Below are 20,645 nucleotides of genomic sequence, written 5' to 3' on the forward strand. Positions count from 1 at the left end.
TGGGCATAAGCCCAAGAATGTGCACTTTTGGTAAGTTATTCACATGATTCTTAGACAGTTTGAAAATTAAAGGACCACAACTCTACATATTGACAAGCAACTAGGGACAAGGCAGTGCTGGACAGTAAAGGAAAGTAGGGAACTAGAAGGGTCAAATACTGTTTTGTTTGTGGCACAGTGTCAGAGGTACTAAGCTTGAGTGGGCCTAAATAAACTAATCAAAGAGAGAAGACATCAACTACCAATTTGCTAATGATGAACAGTAAAGCACTGATGATTACTCAAAACGTTGCTGGGGAACCACCTATGGGCCTGTCTACCAGGAGCCATAAAGTTCTGATAAAGAGTTTAGCTGAATTCTCAGCTTCATATTCTAACTGGAGATAAAAGAAGCCTAGAATGCCATTATCAGAACCTGAAAAACAGCTACTGCTTATCAGAGACAACATGGCCTAATTATCCTTAACTTGCAGTCATCTGGAATGGTTAAAACAGACTCTAGTCTTCCAGTGAATGACTATAGATCTTTGCTCAATATACCAGGAAATTCTTGAAGGTAGGCAGTAGGTTCTTCTGGTGAATGTAAATATGAGGGGTTAGAAAATGTCCACCCAGTAACGCCAAGAGAAGTAAAAGTTCAGTGCATTTTATTATATCCCTGAAGAAGCCCCTGCTTTCTGGAAGGGTACTAAAAAGGCACAGAATTCTTCTACACTTTTAAGAGGTACCAGAAGATTCACAACTTACATAACGGCACAGCTGAGTAAGTGAAAATATATTGCCCAACTTACACTTGCCCTTATTTCCTTGAAATGGGTTAAGGTTAATTTCACAACAGACTTGTTCTAATGAGACTTAGAGCTCCCTCTAAAGTTCCCATTATTAAGGAAAGGGAGGAAGGGAACTAACACATATCAAGAGACATGCTTACTGTGTTAGGAACTATGCTATTTGCTTTATACATTTCTGTAATAACCTTTATGACAATCTTGCAAGAGTGCTTAATTAACTCCATTTTACAGATGAGGAAATTAAGCCTCAGAGAGATAAAATAATTTCCTTAGTACCTCATAGTCTGAATTTGAACCAGGACAGTCTAATTCTAAAAGCCAAGTTTCTGGGTAAAGGGGTTACACCCACTCCACTGTCTTGCCCCTTCTTTTTCCACTACACCACCTTTTCTTTCAATAGCCTACCTTCTAACTTGCTTCTAACCTGCTTACTGTCTTTCCCTTTGAATCAATTATGTGCTGGAACTTCAGACCATGTTCTTTATGCTACCCTGCACCTGAAATTACTTGGAGAACATTCTTCTGCTGAGCATTCATTAAACCCTTCTCCTCCCTTGGCTTCTGTGATACCACTCTTTTTCAGTTCTCCCTGCTCCCTTTCTCAATAATTTTCCTTCTCAGTTACCTTCGCTCAATCGCCTCCTCAGCTAACACCTTAAGTGTTCCATCCTTAACCCTTCTTTTCAGACCTCATATTTCTTTCCGAACAATCTCATACTTTCATGACTGCAGGTGACACTGATGACTCCATGATTCTCCATCCAGAGAGACAACTTTCCATAGTCTACATCCATGTCCAGGTGTTTGCTGATCACGATCATCTGTGTAATACGCACAAAACTCAAGTCATTTCTTAAACTCCCCCTGCTTCTGATCCTACAGTGCTGTTCACTGTAATTGTTGTTCAAAGGAGAGTCCTTAATCTTTCTCCAATCTGCTCCCAGTCTCACCCGAGTGTCCATGCACTCACAAAATCTGCATTCCTATAAATATCTCTTCAGTCTGTCACCTTGCCTACATCATCATATACTACTGCCCAAGCTGAACAACTCACTTTCCCTTACTTGGACTGCTACAGTCACGTCCTATCTGGTTTCCCTGCCTCAAATCCCACCCACCCTGGTAAAGCCTTTCTCCATGGGGGCAAAGGCTTTTAAACTGTATATTAAATACTTCAAAAGCTTCCCACCACATATAGAAAGGTTCACACACGTATAAAATCCTTTGTTATCGAGGCACTGCTTATGTTTCCAGTCTTATCTCTCATCACCTCTTTTATTTATTACAGACCAACTGAACTAACCGCAGACCTGGGGTGTCTTTCGATTGATCTGGAGGGAGTCTATCATTATTTGAAAATGCGCATATCCCATGATCTAAAAATCTCACTCCATGTGCACTAGAGCAGTGGTTCTCAAACTCTGGTGTATATCTGAATTATCTGGAGGGTTAATAAAGAACTCAAAAGTGGCAAGCTGGTTGAAGGATAGGGCTGGCCTTTGTATTTTTATGAAGATCCCTACATGATTCTGTTACCTACCAAAGTTGGAGGACCTCTGCCCTAAAGCAAGGGCTAGCAAGCTATAGCCTGAAGACCAAATCCAGCCTCAGGCTGTTTCTATAAGCCAAGATTTGTTAAAATAAAACCCTACCTATTCATTTAGGTATTATCTATGGCTCCTTTTACACTCTAACAGCAGTATCAAATAGTTGCAGGAGAGATCAAATGGCCTGCAAAGTCAAAAGTATTAAGTATCTAGCCCTTTACAGAAAAATTAGCCAATTCTGGAGGAACACTTCATTTCAGGAGATGTGTATAAGTATGTTCCCTGTGGCAATGTTTGTCACAGTGAGATTTTGAAAAATCCTCAATGGGGCGCCTGGGTGGCTCAGTGGGTTAAGCCGCTGCCTTCGGCTCAGGTCATGATCTCAGGGTCCTGGGATCGAGTCCCGCATCGGGCTCTCTGCTCAACAGGGAGCCTGCTTCCTCCTCTCTCTCTCTCTGCCTGCCTCTCTGCCTACTTGTGATCTCTCTCTTTCAAATAAATAAATAAAATCTTAGAAAAAAAAATCCTCAATGTACGTAAATAGGGTAATAAATAAAGATACTCTCTGTGTGTATATTTATACATATTCTACTATATACATAGTATATAAATAAAATATAGTAGTAAATAAAATTTATCAGATCTTTATGCCTTAACATGGAGAGAATAAAAAAGGATGATACATACAATATATTTTTACATGCATTTTTAGACACAATATCTGTTAAAAGGAATTTAAAAATAAATTAGAATGGTATATACCAAAGCTATGATCATACTTGCCTATAAAAGCAAAAGAGACAGAAAAGGGAATAAAAGGGTCCTGAACTCTATAGATAGTCCTCAAATCTATAGACTTCATTAAAACATTTGAAATCAAAAAGTGACAAAAATTAAAGATTTGCTAATACTAGAATATATTGTTTGCCATATTATCCTCTGTGGGTTTTATTTTATTCAAAATTAAAACCGCAAATAACCTAAAATATTCAACTATAGGGAAAAGGAATTAAACATTAATAATCCAATGCAATGAAATATAATGTAGCTCTTAAAAATACACATGAAGAAAATATAACATGAGAAATTACTGGTTTAATTGTTCATGAAATAAGGTTAAAATTATATATATATGTATATATATATATATTTAAAGGGTTATCCTTATTTGTTCCTTTTTGGGGTTTATTTATTTATTTTTGGGGGGGTTCATTTATTTAATGGGTTGTATTTTTTAATCAATATAACATGCATGCAAAACTTTAAAAAAGAGATCAACAGTAGATATATTTGACTTAATATTTATCTTTGTCTTTTATTTTCCAAATAGTATTAAATGAATACATATTACTTTAAAATGAAATGATACTTAGGGCGCGCGGTTGACTCAGTTATCTAAGCGTCTGACTTTGGCTCAGGTCATGATCTCAGGCTCTTGGGATAGAGCCCCCAGTTGACAGTCAGACTACCTGCTCAGTGGGAAGTCTGCTTCTCCCTCTTGCTCTGCCCCTGACCCTCCACCCAACTCAAACACCCCCGCCCGACTTGTGTGAGCTCTCTCTCAAATAAATAAAATCTTTGAAAAAAAAAAAAAAAAAGAAATGAAATGGTACTCATTGAAAGTGACCTTGTGTGGCAAATAGAGCTAATTGCATAACAGATACTCATTCTACCCTTCTTCCTGCTACTTTACTCAGTAAAACACTAAATTTCGCAGCCTTTCTTGCAAATACCATATGGTATTTGCCATATGATGCAGTTCTAGCCAATGAGATGTAAATGGAGACTCTGTGTGCAGCATATTGGGAAATGCTTTGAAACCAAACAAACTTGACTGGCCTTTACTTTGCCCTTTTCCCTTCACCTACTTCTTTCTATTGAAAGAGAAGGTGAAGCAGGTGAGAAAGTGAAGCAGCCACCTTATGAGCATGGCAAACAAAGGTCACTCATTAAAGAATGAGAGTGGAAAGTCAAGTCAGGAGCCTGGAGGAGCCGCTGTGCCAACCTGAACTGCATCCCTCTAACACTTCCTGTACATGAGAAAACAAAACCAAAGACCTTATTCCCTTTAAGCCTTTCTTTTACATGCAGCCATTTACTGAAACATCTTGCTAAAATTAAGTATTAATAAATTATACTGTTGAGGGGCGCCTGGGTGGCTCAGTGGGTTAAGCCGCTGCCTTTGGCTCAGGTCATGATCTCAGGGTCCTGGGATCGAGTCCCGCATCAGGCTCTCTGCTCAGCAGGGAGCCTGCTTCCTTCTCTCTCTCTGCCTGCCTCTCCATCTACTTGTGATTTCTCTCTGTCAAATAAATAAATAAAATCTTTTAAAAAAAATTATACTGTTGAAAGGCACTTTAAAGATTGCCTAACCAATAGTACCTGAAGATCAGAAAAATAATCTTCAAAAAGATTGAAGGCTTGAAACCAGTCTGTATCAGAACAGGGACCAGAAATTCACTCTCACTTAAGTGAATCCTTGTTCTAAAATGTTACAATCAGGGGCGCCTGGGTGGCTCAGTGGGTTAAGCCGCTGCCTTCCGCTCAGGTCATGATCCCAGAGTCCTGGGATTGAGTCCCACATGGGGCTCTCTACTGAGCGGAGAGCCTGCTTTCCTCTCTCTCTCTCTTTCTGCCTGCCTCTCTGCCTACCTGTGATCTCTCTCTGTCAAATAAATAAATAAAATCTTTAAAATAAAATAAAATAAAATGTTAAAATCAAGTCCACTTTAATGATCCAGTTTGTAAATTACTTATTTAGTATTTCTTAATTCTTTCTCAAAAGGTAACTTTTTTTTATTTGAGAGAGAGAAAGAGAGACAGCACACTTGAGTGTTGGGGGAGGTTCAAAGGGAGAAGCAGACTCCAAGCTGAGCAGGGAGTCTGGTGCAGGACTCATCCTGGAACTCCAGGATCATGACCTGAGCCAAAGGCGGTAGCTTAAGCAACTGAGCCACCCAGGTGCCCCCAAATGGTAACATTTAAAAAAAAATTCCATCTATATTGGTAAAAATTTGTATTCATCCCTGTTTTTGCCCATAAGCAAGCTTGAAATTTGAAATTACTCAAAATTAGTATTCAAACTGACATCAGTTTCTTAAGTATGTCTGTATAGGTTACTCTAAAGACCAAACAATTTACAAGGATAAAGAATTAGTAAATTTACAAATAGTGTTTTAATTCATATTCTATCCCCCCCAAACAATTTAATCCCTTTTCTCTAAATATCAACTTCATAGAAACCCAAAAATGTCTGCATTTCATTTAGAGTATATATCTGAATTTCATAAATATTGTTTTTATATAAAGAATAAGACTTAGTATACTATCTTTTGTCCTTGAATAGAAGATTTCATCATTAGATATAGGATTCTTGGGTCCCAGTGCTTTTTGCTCAATATTTGGCTACTTCTACCACCAGCTCCTTGGCGAGATTCCTAACACCTGCTGTTAACGAACTCCTCCCAGATTCCACTGTGTAAGAAAACCCAAAAATATTCATGCATGCCTCTGCCCACAGAATAGAAAGAACCAGTTTCTTAAGTGCCTGAACTTTCATCATGTTCCTTTTCTACAGGTACATGGTCCCACTCTTGGTATTTCTACCATTTTTTAAGTCCTTTAGTGAAGAGAAATAGAATTCTCTGCCTCCAGATCTAAACCTCTTAGAGAACCACATTTTTTTCAAGAATAACACAAACTCATCAAAGGAGTCAAACTCATCATACATTTTTTTGCCAACATGAGTATGTTACAGAGTCAGAGGTAGCAGTTAGAAAGCCAATCAATTGCTTCCTACCTATGCTATAAATTATCATAGCAGGTCCCACCAGCATTTGCTGCTATTCTGGCAATACCCGATTTATTGAGCTAGCACTGATGATGAGTTATCAAGGAACTTGGAGTCAGAATATTTTATGTTCTGTAGCTAGTATTATATTTTATATTCTATAGGTAGAATTAAAATTCTATCCATAGTTTAGTAAATACAAGGCTTAAAATGGCCCTTGCAGTAACTTCTAACCACCACAAGATGGAGATATGACTCCATGATTTTTTCCTGACTTTCCAAGACAGAAAAAAAGGTATTTCTGGGTTGAAAATAACAGAGGTGTACAAATTAGGTTATTTCTCCCCTGATTAATTATTTTTAAAAATATAATATTTTTCTGTATTTTTCACTAAAGGTCTGCACTTATTCAAAAAGCAATCTCTATAATGCTCTGGTCCTCAGGACCTCTGTGAATATAGCAGTCAGTTAAGTGCTCTACATTAAAGCTATTAAAAAACATGTTATTTCTGATAGGTTGTATAGAATGGCTGCTGTCATCGCACACACTAGTCAAATGGGCATAGATTTTTTTAAAAAGAGAATCGACCTCCACATTTCCAGACTGTGTGATTCTGAGCAAATCACTTAATTTTTTTAAGTTCAGTGTCACATGCATTAAAGGAAATAATATTAAATTTTATCTCATTGGATTATGTAGTTCTGCCAATTTAGCAGAGTATTGTATTTTCATTTTCATATAAAGTACCCTTGGTTTTTTTTTTTTAATAAGATTTCCATGTTTTCCTGAATATTCTTGAAATTAAAATTCAGCAAGAGTTCTAAAGAAAAGCCTACTTCCAACCATGCTCTAGACCTGGCATAAGCTATTCTTTAGGTCTTCTCTACATTTAAAAAAAATAAGCATTTAAACGAATGAGAAACAAATAAATGTGCTTTGTAAAGTATAAAACATATAAATTCAAGGAATTTTTCCAGAGGAAAGGCAGTCACTTGGCCAGCCCAAAGAAAAAGTAGGTTGATCAGTACAGTAAGATTTCTTTCATGTCATAGGGTAATTTTATGGGTTCTCTGTTGAATTTTATACATTGTATATGTGAATGTGAATATATGTGTGTGCATATCTACATGTGTATATGTATATTCCAGAGGAAATGGAATGGATATGTTTTCAGATAGTTATGAAATATATTTTTGTATTTAATAGGCTCTTTTAGGTTGCAGGAAGTAGACACACTCAGGTTGCACCTGGACTAACTATTGAGATTCTTTTTCTTCCATTTGGTATGTATCTGAAACTCTGTCCAGCTTTATAAGGTAGAGATTAGGATTCCTTACTTCGTAGAAACAGTTCCACTGAACAAAATATTTTATTTGGAACTAGCCACAGTCTTCAAGCTTTTTTTGGAAGCTGCCCAAAAAAAAGTACAAAATTTTTTTCCCTTCTATTATTCTTTTTGTTTAACTAGCTTTTACTTACCACTGGCATTTGTTCATAAGCACAGAAGACAATCTATCTACAACAAAACAAATATGAAAATATTAACAATATTTTATCACTTTTAATTCAACATACAAAACATATATATATATAGTTGTTTCTGTACCTGGAGAATTTCCATGGATTTTTTCCATTTTATCTTCTAGAGAAACAATTTGCTTTTCTAATTGATCATTCAGTTCAAGTTGTGTCTCATAACGAACTTTCCATTCACCACCTGATGGGAAAATGGGGTTAAATCAAGATCATCTTGTCACCTCTCATTTATCTACAACATTAATCAGCTCATTTAAATCTCCTTTAGTATATGTGCTGCCGAAGCGAGCACTTAAAACAACATTAATCAGCCCAATCCTACTGGACTTTACTTTGTTAGCAATGTAGATGAACAAGAGTGAACTCGTTTTTAAGTTTGCATTTCTCTGTTAGATAGGATCTTTGAGATTGCAGACAGTAAATTCACAGCAGATTACCACACAGTCAGACCTCACTAGGACTATTGTGATTCCTGGTTTTCTCACTCCCTAGTTCCTTTGTCTGTTAGTTCCTCACATACCCTTACAAGGAATTCCATTAAAGGGACTATCAGGAACGTGTTTCTTTCCTTGGAACTTGAAATATCCATACATAACAGCTTAAATAGTTCTAGCTTCCATCCAAAGTCATGTCCACTTTTTTTTTTTCCTTTGCAAACAAATTCTTAAGTCCTTTTAACAACTACCACTTACATGTTTGCTATGTAAAAAGTACACAATCACATATATAATCACATATATTAACTAACTAATCCTCATTTGAAAAAACTTTGTTACCTGTTCTACAGATGAGGAAACCATGGCTCAGACATGTCAAATAACATTTTAAAAGTGAAAAAGTCAATAAATGGAGGAACTGGGATTTGAATCTGGTTTTATCTGATTTCAAAGTGTATCCTCTTAATTGCTATGCTAATACATGCAGCTGCCTATTCAGGCATCTTCTCTTATCCTTAAGCAGGTTTCTTTCACCAAGGCCCTTGGATTATTAAGGCCAAAACAGTTTTCTAATTGCTATAGGAGGGGAGGAGAATACAGTCTAGAATTAAAACATCTTTGGTCAGCTTCAAGGCGCAAAGCCAATTTTTAAAAAAATCTTGAAAGTCATGGTTTATAGAGAGAAAAAAGGTGGCTTGCTTCTAAACTTTAAATGCTCGGGGCACCTGGGTGGTTCAGTGGGATAAAGCCTCTGCCTTCGGCTCAGGTCATGATCCCAGGGTCCTGGGATCGAGCCCCGCATCAGGCTCTCTGCTCTCTGCAGGGAGCCTACCTCCTCCTCTCTCTCTACCTACCTGCCTCTCTGCCTGCTTGTGATCTTGGTCTGTCAAACTTAAAAAAAAAATGCTCTTTACATATATGAGACAATTTCTGCTCCATTATAGTTGACAGAGGAATCTAGGTAGGAAGAGTATTAGCACATACCACTGGCCTCAACCTCCTCAGCCCGGCCACACATCTCCCTTAACCCCCTCAACTCTAGCAAATATAGTGTTCCAAAATCAGAAGCAGGAACACCCTCCCAAACTGAAGTTGAAAGTCATTAATCCAAACGCTTTAGGAACAAGAAGGAAAGAGAAGCCTGAGAGACTGAACATTTATCTGAAAGATAACACTGAGTCCAAACAGATGCAATTATCTATATAACTGGCTAGCTAGTCTCTTTGTAATTGGACCCCTTTCCCCCACCATAGGAATGGGGGCTTCAGAGCAAAATCAGAAGCTACCAAAAAATTTCAGAATGTAATTTATTTTTAGCACATCCGACAATAGTCTAGAAATGTTTGCCTCCACTTTAAAATATTATTGATCTATGGGGCGCCTGGATGGCTCAGTGGGTTAAGCCTTTGGCACAAGTCATGATCCCAGGGTCCTGGCTGGGATGGAGCCATACACTGGGCTCTCTGCTCAGCGGGGAGCCTGCTTCCTCCTCTCTCTCTCTCTGCCTGCCTCTCTGCCTACTTGTGATCTCTATTGCCAAATAAATAAATAAAATCTTAAAATTTAAAAAATAAAATAAAATATTATTGATTGAGAGATCCTCAAATATAAGTCTAGTAGTTAACCATCATGTATTAATAAGTGCCAGGCTCTGGTGGTAATGATGTCAATATTCACCTTCCCCAATATGATGAACTGACCTCAAATGTACGTACACACTCAAAAGTGTAACTCCTTCAGTATATACAGACTGCTCCTGATTATAGGGCACAAAAGACAAAGAGAAAGCATATGGACTGCTGAATTACAAGAGAAAAATGTAAAATAGTAGTGCCTATAAAAAGAGAAAAAATAGACGTATGCTGCTGTGGGGTCACAGGGTGACTTTCATCGGCCCTTGTGGTGCTTTTGCCTTTGTGGGCCTCTTCCTCTATAAAAAAAAATATTGAAAATTCTACTTTACTACTATGTTGGTATAAAGACAAATATACTCCAGAGTGAATCATATTCATTTTTTCTTCTGATGTGAAAATAAAATATCTCTTTGGCCTCTAAAAGTATCACACAAATCACATCAACTTCCTACTTACCAAATATTTCCTTTTTCTAAAAAAAAGACCATACTGATTATTTCTTTCCCTACCACATCTTGTTCTATGATAACCCAAGTACCAAAAATATTAAGGTATATCATTTTTGTATAATTCTTTATTGGTCTTTAAAATGCAATAATGCTTAAATTATATTTTTAATTGGAAATAAGAGTGGCAGTTAAAAATAGCAAGTTTTTGTGTTTTTTTTTTTTTTTTTTTTTTAATACACTTGATACTAAGGGCAGGTAAGAGACATCTGGAACAGCCAAATAAGAGATGTGATGCTACCTTTGAGACAGCCACAATACACTCGACGCCAAAAAAGATGATACTTGACCTTCAGCACAATAGCAGCCAACCTATAAAGGCCAACAATAAACGTACAAACAAGTCATTATTTAAAATACAGACTATGAAGATAAAAATTTAACAGAAACATTTGTGTCTCTTGGTGGAAAAAATACCCTGAGCAATACTTCCATGAACCATTGCTCCTTCAGTCATTCTAAAAACAAAGAAAAAAATAAGCACCAATTTTTAAAGAAGATTCATTTTGAGAGAGAGAGAGAGAGCAAGAGAGAGCACATGCCTGGGAGTGGGGTAAGGGGAGCGACAGAGGGAGAAAGAAAGTCTCCAGCAGACTTCCGACTGAGCACGGAGCCCCATACCAGCTGGATCCCTCACCTTGAGGTAATGACCTGAGCCAAAATTAAGAGTATGAAGCTTAACTGACTGAGCCACCCAGGTGCCCAAAACAAGCACCAATTTTTAAAGAAAAATCAAATTGCTTTGCATTATCAAAGAAGGATCTTGGCTAGGATCAGTGCAATGAAAAGCAAAATCAAACCAAAATTTGAAACATTGTAGAAATTTGATTCATGGCCAGTTTTATGAATTGCCCTTGGAAGAGGAAGTTCATAAAGTAAGAGAAAATTAAATTATGGGGTGCGTGGGTGGCTCAGTCAGTTAAGGATCTGCTGCCTTCAGCTCAGGTCATGATTCCAGGGTCCTAGGATCAATCCCCTCATTGTTGGGTTCCCTGCTCAATACAGGAGTCTGCTTCTCCCTTTCCTCAACCCCTCCCCCTGCTTCTGTGCTTGCTCTCTAATAATTAAATAAAATCTCTAAAAAAAAATTTAAACTAAACTAAGTAAATAAACTAAAAAAAACCAAAAACATTTAAAAATTTAAAAAATTAAACTAGGTAGAGTTCTACCTTTTAGATATGGATTTTTATTTATTTATTTAGCCTAAGAGAGATAGCAGTGTTAACGAAAACAAAGCCTCACCAAGCAACAATGTCAAATAATACATTTTTAAGTATTAAAAACAACACAGTGGAATTGGTCAAAACTTGACTCTGCATAGACTTTAATAATTCAGTCATGTTTAGTTGTGCTGATTGCTGTATTTATAAGGATAACAGTGATGAAGTTGTGTTAATTTGCAAAGACTTTGTAAAATAAGAAAATGTTAACAAGGAAAGGAAAAGGCCTAATATGTGGCACTGTACTGGGTATTAGGAATACAAAAATAAGACAGACACAGTCCTGCAGTCAATCAGCAGTAGGACAGATGGTGGTGGGGGAAGACATACGGCCAGAACATTTGAGAAAACTTGGTTAAGTGGATGCTATGGAAAACACAAAAGGACATCCAGTCTGGAAGGTGGTAGAAGACACTGAGAGACAGGGAGGTCAAGATTGAAGAGGCTCAGGAAATGCTCTTGGGGGAAATGACATTTGTTCCAAGCCAGAAGAGGTGAGAAAGGATTTCGAAGCAGCAAGAACAACATGAACAAATGAAAAAAACTCCTGTGGCAAAGGTGTCCCCAACAAAATTTTCAGATTTCATGAGGAAAAATATCCCCAAAGTAGGACTAGTTGAGTCATGTCTCTACCACTTATTTGCTTGTTTTGTGATCTTGAGGAAGTTACCTTTTCTGTGCCTCAATATCTCATCTCTAAAATAAGGATAATTGAAGTTCCTATATTATAGGATATTGAGAGCAGTCATTAAAATATGTAAAATACTTAGAATAGAGCAGGGCACACAGCAAATTCTATAAAAGTTAGTTGATATTGTCATTATTTTCAACTTCTTCTTCTTCTTCCTCTTTCTCTTCCCCTTCCTCCTCCTCCTCTTCCTGTTCTTCTTTTTCTTCTTCGCTTCCTCCTCCTCCTCCTCCTTCTTCTTTATCACATCATCGTCATCAACACCAGCAGAAATTTACTGCAAAACTGTTCTCCAAAAGGGTAGCACTATATTGTTAGCAGTCATCTATGAAGTTACAATTTCACTTAAAACAAACAAACAAACAAACAAACTTTACTTCTTCAATAGCAACAAATTGTTTCAAGTTTCTTTGAAGAAAGAACAAACTGGATATCTTCCATATGCATAAACTGTCTCTGTTCTACTCATATTTATCTACTGGGAACTTTGTATTTTCTAATCAAATTGCAGAGGATATAGATGTAGTAAAAATATGGACCTTTTGTCCACCATGTTGACTACTAATATATTTCCCATATATTAGGGAAATAATATTATTTCCTAATAATATTCCCTAATATTCCCTAATATATATTCCCTAATATAGGGAATATTCTCACACTTCTCACACCATTTTTTTTTTAATTTAAGGGAAGGTATTTGTCAAAATGAAACATATTTTCCTCAATGATCTATTGTCTTAAACTAAGAAAGGTCTTCTTTAGCCATAAAAGGATAGATACTCATCAATATTTTCTTGTAATTAAAAAAAAATTAATCCTATAATGCATCTGGAAGGTTTTAGAATTAAGGAAGCAGTGATGATATAAAGGGATTTTTCTCTAAATGTTATACCAATTTTCCAAACAGAACTTAATGAATAATTCATCCCTTTGCCTTTAGCTCCTTTAAAGGTCTATGTGATGACACAAATTCCAATAAAACATTACTGATAATTGGTTCTTTGGCTCCAATTCTCCGCTCAGAAGCCTCTTCTCAAACTTGGGCAGGCAGGCCAAAGTTCTTATTTCTTGATGGTGGGAGAAAGGACCACATAGCAATTAGAAAGTTGTTGTGGACTGAATGTTTGTGTCCCCCTAAAATTCCTGTGTTGAAGACCTAACCCCCATGTGACTTTATTTGGAGATGGAACCTATGAGGAAGTGCTAAATGTTAAATGAGGTCAAAATGGCAGGTACCCTTATAAGAAGAGAAAGAGATACCAGAATCTGCTGTCTCTGCCACGTAAGTAAACAATGAGAAGGTGGCCATCTGCAAGACAGGAAGTGGGCCCTCACTGGGATCCAAATTGGCTTGATCTTAGACTTCCTAGCCTCTAGAACTATGAGGAAATAAATTTCTGTTGTTTAAGTCACCCAGTTTATGGTATATTGTTATGGCAACCAGAGCAGGCTAAAATAAGGATCATTTGGTCTTTCCTATTTCAATGTATGGTTCAGGTTTTGTTTGTGATAATCTATTTCTCACAAGTCTCATGAATGAAAATAGTTTTCTCCTTTTTTTCATAGGTAATTGGAAGATGATTGAAAAGATGGGAGTTTTTAAAAATTAACAATAGCTTGACCCTGAATTTCACAGCATTATGATATGGTTTTAACAAACCAGAATCTCTTTCTCTTCTATCTGCTACTGGCTGAGTTGTGATCAGTTCCCTCCTCCTCCCAAAGTCATATGCTAAAGTCCTAACCCCAAAGACTCAGAATGTGATCCTAATTAGGGATAGGGCCTTTAAAAGAGGGAATTAAGGAAAAAAATACTACTAATAAAAAATAAAAGAGGTAATTAAGGTAAAATGAATCATATGGATAGCCATAATCCAGTATAACAGGTTTTAGAAGAAGAGATTAGAACAAACATACAGAAGGAAGACCATGAGAAGACACAGGATGATGGCCATCTACAGACCCAAGGAGAGAGGACATAAAAGAAACCAACTTTGCCAACATCTTGATCTTGGACTCAGCAAGGCATGTGCTATGGCTACAAACTTTCCCAATTTCATTTTATTCCTGGGTTTCTTTCTAGTGTAAAATCTCTTATATTGAAAAGGGTGAGAATTCTGGTTAAACTGTTATTACTGCCTTATAGTAATAGTCTGCTGTCCTTCATATAAGTTCTGAGTATTTTTTTATCAAGGATATTATCAGATATTTTATAGTTTGGGCTGAAATTGGGAGCATAATCATTTAAAAATCCTATTTATGAACTGATTTTTGCTGGTGGATTTTTTTTTCCCCCCTTAAATAAGCATTTCTTCCATTACTGCATTCAACCACTTCTTAATTCTTTACTAATACAGTTTTTCAACTGATCTCTGGAAAATTCTGGATATCAAATTATAAAAGCTAAAAATTATAATAATTTTATCTCTTCCTATCTAAAATCTACAACTCTTATGTCTGTTCATATTTTATTGCTGACTGAAACTTTCAAAAATATTAAATTTTAATGGTGGCAGTTGGCATCTCTGTGGTTTTTTTTTGGGGGGGGGTTGTTTTTTTGTGTTTTTTTTTTCCCCCAATAATAGGAATGCCTCTAATGTTTCATCACTAAGTATTAGACCAGTTTAAGATAAATAGAAGTGTTCTTCTGTTAAAAAAAAAAAGGCACATAAATTGAATTTTATCAAAATATTTTTTAGCATTTACTGAGAGGAATTAGAAAACTATTTGATTTGTGAATATATTAGTTAATATAGTTAATAGCCAAAGTGGCTTGTGGATAGAAACCGGCCTATAAATATTCGAAAGAGCTCAAATGACAGGTCTTAGATTTAGATGTAAATTTTTGTGTTGTCAGTATACAGCTGGGATTTAGTAGCATATGATCAGAGGAGATCACCTAAGTAGTGGGTGCATGAGTTCAAGAAAGAACAAAACTATCATGCCTGTGCTGAGCAAATCCAGCCCATTTTTAACTCTCGATGAACAAATGTTCCAGAGCCTCCATAAATCAAGTTTCTCTTCTCTAGATGAAAAAATACTGAGAAACAAATAAGCATAAGCGGTGGAACAAGAAGAGGCTGAGTGTGGGCTTTGATGCCAGAATGTCTAGATTCAAATGCAGATCACTCACTTCTGTAGCCTTGAGAGAGATATGTAAGTCTCAGCCTTTTCATCTATAAAATGGGGTAATAATAAGTTTCAATTTTTAAAATACACTTAGAGCTCTACATAAATGCTGATTCTTCTCACTTTTTTGAAAAGACCACCTGAACATCCTTTCCTGTTCTTTGTCTTTTCACTGAGCTTTAAGATGAACTTCAGATTTAATCAAAACATAAACCACTTTTGTGCTCACCTCAGTAGCATATATACTAAAATATAAACTACTTTTTCTGCATGTAGTTTCCTATGAACCATAAAGGGCTTCGAGAGGCCACTATAGGAATGTGAAGCCCTTGAATTTTATTTACCATTTAGCCTAAAAATTAATAGTTATAAGCCAGATAGACTAAAGAAGTAGAAGCAGGTCAGAGTGGAAACAGTAACCACTCTTGAAGAGTTCTGCTGCACATAGAGCAGTGAAAGATGACAGTAGAAGAGGAAATGTGGGGCCAAAGAAACTTTGTCATTTGTTTTCTCAACAAAATAAATTCAGCCCATCTGTATGCTTTTGGAAAAGATCCAATGGAGCAGGGAACCAGCACAAAGAGAGAGAACAAACGGAGTAATGTGCTTGGTGGGCAGAGTAGTTAGGATCGGTCACACAAGTGAAGGAGTTCTTAGATAAGAACATGCAGAAGAACGGGAGGGAAGGAAGAGGATGTGCAAAGATACAGGCAGGTGGGTAGCTTTCTTGGTAGAAACATGTGGAAATCTTCTGATTGTTTCTCTTTTCTCTTTGAAAGTAAGCTCATTAGCTGATAAGGAGATGGGGATAGGGGTGATGGAGATTTGGGGACAGTGGTAAGTATGAAAGAATCATCTACACAAGTGTACCCAGAGTGGCCCCTTGTGCACTATTTCTTTTATAATATGAAAAGTAATAAATTGGGCACCTGGGTGGCTCAGTTGGTTAAGCGTCTGCCTTCAGCTCAGATCATGATCCCAGGGTCCTGAGATTGAGCCCCACATCCAGCTCCCTGTTCAGCAGGAAGTCTGCTTCTTCCTCTCCCTCTGCTGCTCTCCCTGCTTGTGATCTCTCACTCAAATCAAGTCTTAAAAAAAGTAAAAATTTTATTTTATTATTATTTATTTGACAGAGAGACACTGAGACAGAACATGAGAGGGGGAAGGTCAGAGGGAGAAGCAGACTCCTTGCAGAGCTGGGAGCCTGATGCGGGACTCGATCCTGAAATTCTGGGATCATGACCTGAGCCAAAAGCAGTCCTTAACCAACTGAGCTACCCAGGCGCCCTAAAAAGTTTATTTTAGAACATGTTTAATATAGCCCTATTGGCTTCAGGATCAATACAAACTAATTAGCATTATATCAAAGATTATTCCTCATTTGTCTTCTTCATAAACCTTAATCTCATCTCTTGTCATATTTTCAGGACAGTCTCTATTCCATTTTTATCAATTACATAACAGTTCTCCTCAAATGGCATTATGTTTAATGCCCCTGTGACAGATTGTATTTTCCAAAGATGACTGAAATAAAATATCCCATCTCCTATATTCTTCTGTACTGTCAACTTGATAAGTAGAGTTTCCTTCTACAGCCCCTTGAATCTGTGACTGTTTTGACCAATAGAATACAGTGGAATCGGTAGGTTCTGGGAGTAGCCCTTAACTGGCCTGGCAGTTTCTATCACTTGTGCCTTTTGAAATGCTTGCTGTTGGGATACATTTTCTTGGAACCCAGGCACCATCTGTGAGAAGCAAAAGCTACAAGAGCCAGGAGTAGGTATCTCTGATAGGCAGTACCCTGTCAGACTCCTAGCCAACAGCCAGTAACAAATGCTGGCTATGTGAGTAAGTCATTTGGGAATGTCCATCCCAATTGAAACTTCAGATAACTGTGCTCCAGACATTTGACTGTAATCACATGAGACCCCAGTTACTAACTTCTCAGGAGAACCCAGTCAATCCACAAAATTGTGAGATAATTTGCTAATTCAAGCTCCAAAGTTATTAGGTGGTTTGCTCTGCAGCAATAGATAACTAGAACTGTTCAATGCTGATGTGGTAGAGAGCAGTTGTCATAGCAATAGTGGTACTGGTGGATAGATGATTTAGGAAGAAATGATATGCTATATAATCTTAGCAAGTGACTTAAACTCCTAAAATCCATATTTCTATCAATGGAGATAATAATAATGACCTCATCTGACATAGTTCCTGGCTTTATTTAAAGAAGGGGTATATATTTCTGACCACTTCAGCTTAGAGTTTAGCTTTGGCCCATGGAGGAAATAACTTACTTGTCCATCATTTTACCTTTTCTTTTTATACGCATGTACCAGTTTCTCCCCGTAAGATTTACTGATAATACCATTTGTTGGGCTTACATTTTACTAATGGGCATGGTTATTGAATTGCATGCGTATCTGTGAGTGTCACCTGCATTGCTGTGCATGTGACCTGTTTTGTCTGTAACTGGATAGATGAGAAAATTCCAGCTAGTCTTGCCAATGCAACTATTTGGTAAGTGCACTCACAGTCTCCCCCCAAAAGGCAGTTTTTTTTATCCCAGATATAGATGTGGAGACATAGGAAGCTACTTCAGCCTTAGGACAAAGTAGTGTTCTCCAATCAAGCTTTAAAAGAGCATTGGGTACTTAAGAAAAATAGCATTTTATTTATCATATGATTACTAACTGTGTTTTTCATGGCTTCCCCAACAGAAAAGTATAAATGGATTTAAGAACCAAAGTCCAGGGGTACTCGGGTGCCTCAGTTGATTAAGCCTCTGCCTTTATAGCTCAGGTCATGATGCCAGGGTCCTGGGATCGAGCCCCACATCAGACTTCCTGCTCAGTGGGGAGCCTGCTTCTCCCTCTCTTCCCCACCCGTGCTCTCTTTGCTATCTCTGTCTTTCTCTCTCTCTCTCTCAAATAAATAAAATCTTAAAATAAAACAAAACTCTACCACCTTAACCTAAGAAACTCCTTTAGCATTCAGTTCAAACACTGCCTCCTCTGGAAAGGCTGCCTTTATGTCTTCATCCAAGTTGTGTTAGGTTTCCTTAACTAAGTTTCCATTTCTCCTTACATCTCTTCTAATATTCACATTTTGTTTGATACTTTCTCCCTATAGTCAATGAACCTCTTCAAAATAGGGAAAGGTCTTCCATTCAAAGTGTTGACACATGGCAGGGTCTCGATATTTGTAGAATGAATTAATATCTTACATACATTATAAATTTTAAGGTTATATGGATATGTGGGTATGCGGGTGTGTGTGTGTGTGTGCCCAACACTCACCACACACCCTACCCCCATCATTCTTCCAACACAAATAGCCAAAACCTAGTTAAAGATTTTCAAGTTATAGCCAAATCCAGAAGTTAAGATACAAGGGGTATTACTTGCGTTAAATAGAAAACTTGTGGCATTTTATTATTTACCAAAAAAATAATGTATTGGTGTCATGTAATAAAGGTTTTACTAACTGTTGAATGAACATTTTGAACTTAAGTAGATGAATAATTATGCCTTAACAGGTTTGATACTGAAAAATTAGTTTTAAAAGTCTCTATAATAAATTATTATTAATACTGCTAAATGTTAGGGTCCGTGATCAAAGGAACGAGACTGATACAAAGCGAAGGTCAAGCAAAACTTTATTTCGCGCCAAGCATCATGAATCGCACTGACCGGTCAGGGCTTTCTTTTATAAAAGATGACAACTTTGACCCCGGCGAGCCTACTCCCAGTGAGGTTGCTGACATCTAGGTCGTTTCTCACTGTGTCACTGCTGAGGGTCCTGGAGTGCGGGGCAGGGCCGCTAGCATCGCAGGCGTCAAGGGACCGCTGACAACTGGACCGCAGATGTCTCAGGACCGCAGGCGTCGAGGGACCGCTGACAACTGGACCGCAGATGTCTCAGGACCGCAGGCGTCCAGGGAACGCTGGCAACTGGACCGCAGATGTCTCAGGACCGCAGGCGTCGAGGGACCGCTGACAACTGGACCGCAGATGTCTCAGGACCGCAGGCATCGAGGGAACGCTGACAACTGGACCGCAGATGTCTCAGGACCGCAGGCGTCGAGGGACCGCTGACAACTGGACCGCAGATGTCTCAGGACCGCAGGCGTCGAGAGACCGCTGACAACTGGACCGCAGACGACTGGACTGCTGGGCCGCCGGAGGCTGCAGGCTGCAGGCGATGGCTCGGGGCCGCCGCCGGAGGATGGAAGCTGCAGGCGGCGGTGCTGGGGGCCGCCGCCGGAGGCTGGAAGCTGCAGGCGGCGGTGCTCGGGGCCGCCGCCGGAGGCTGGAAACTGCAGGCGGCGGTGCTCGGGGCCGGAGGCTGGAAGCTGCAGGCGGCGGCGCTCGGGGCCGCCGCCGGAGGATGGAGGCTGGACCGCCAAACGCGGTTATAGCTCTTACAAGAGCTGTTACAGCTCTTCTATACACCGTTGACTCCCCTGCTCTTCTGCGACTTCCACCGCTCTCCGCTCCACTTCACCGCTCTCCGCCGACTTCACCGCCTTCCGCGGACTTCCACCGCTCTCCGCCGACTTCACCGCTCTCCGCGGACTTCACCGCTCTCTGCCGACTCCATCCCTCCTGCAGCAGCCCCCTGCTCTCCTGCAGCAGCCCCCGGCCCTCCTGCAGCAGCCCCCGGCCCTCCTGCAGCAGCCCCCGGCCCTCCTGCAGCAGCCCCCGGCTCTCCTGCAGCAGCCCCCCTTGGCAGCCTGGCAGAGCAACCTTTATGGGGGTGGTTAAGCCCCGCCCCTACACAGGTGGCCAATTGAATTCCAACCTTCCCGGTGGATATACATACGGCCTACTGATTGGATGACTCCACTCAGTCTGCCCCACCCTTACACTAAAAAGCAGTACTGAAACCTTGGTACTATTATTTCCTATGTATTTAATGCACTGTAAGTATCTTGGCAAAATAAACAATAATTATATAAGATTCACATATAAAAATATTTACTTATATACCTTCATCATCAGTATTGAGTTTGGCTTCCAGTTCCGCTAACTTGTGTCTTATTTCAAGAATTGATAGTTGCACTATATCCCTATTATTAAAAATATCTTGTTATGATCCAATTATAATGTATAAATAATAACATATAATAACACACCACTACTTTAGGAACAATTTATTATGAAACATCACTTATTGAAGGCATGGTTGAGAATCCGAAATCAGGCAAATGGGAGACTTCTGATTACCAAGGTCCATAGAGACCGTAATATGCACTAAAGCTCAGAAGCCCCCTGGTGATCTTTAGAAACCCTTTACTCTTAACTTAAATATGATCCCAAGAAGTTGTTATCTGGTTTCTCAAGACCTAAAAAAATGAACTG

The 20,645-nt window shown here is 38.6% G+C and overlaps 1 protein-coding gene across 1 annotated transcript in view; it reads right to left on the bottom strand.

The window, feature by feature from the left end:
- LOC122907435 (spermatogenesis- and oogenesis-specific basic helix-loop-helix-containing protein 2-like) overlaps positions 1–20,645 on the bottom strand; it is a 114,953-nt gene that overhangs the window by 92,952 nt on the left and 1,356 nt on the right. The window contains 4 exon segments of the mRNA XM_044250296.1: positions 7,609–7,628; positions 7,631–7,645; positions 7,736–7,846; positions 20,274–20,353. Coding sequence (XP_044106231.1) covers positions 7,609–7,628; positions 7,631–7,645; positions 7,736–7,846; positions 20,274–20,353 — 226 coding nt within the window.

The sequence above is a fragment of the Neovison vison genome, chromosome 5 (genome assembly GCF_020171115.1).
Source record: "Neovison vison isolate M4711 chromosome 5, ASM_NN_V1, whole genome shotgun sequence".
In the NCBI taxonomy this organism is placed as follows: Eukaryota; Metazoa; Chordata; class Mammalia; order Carnivora; family Mustelidae; genus Neogale; species Neogale vison.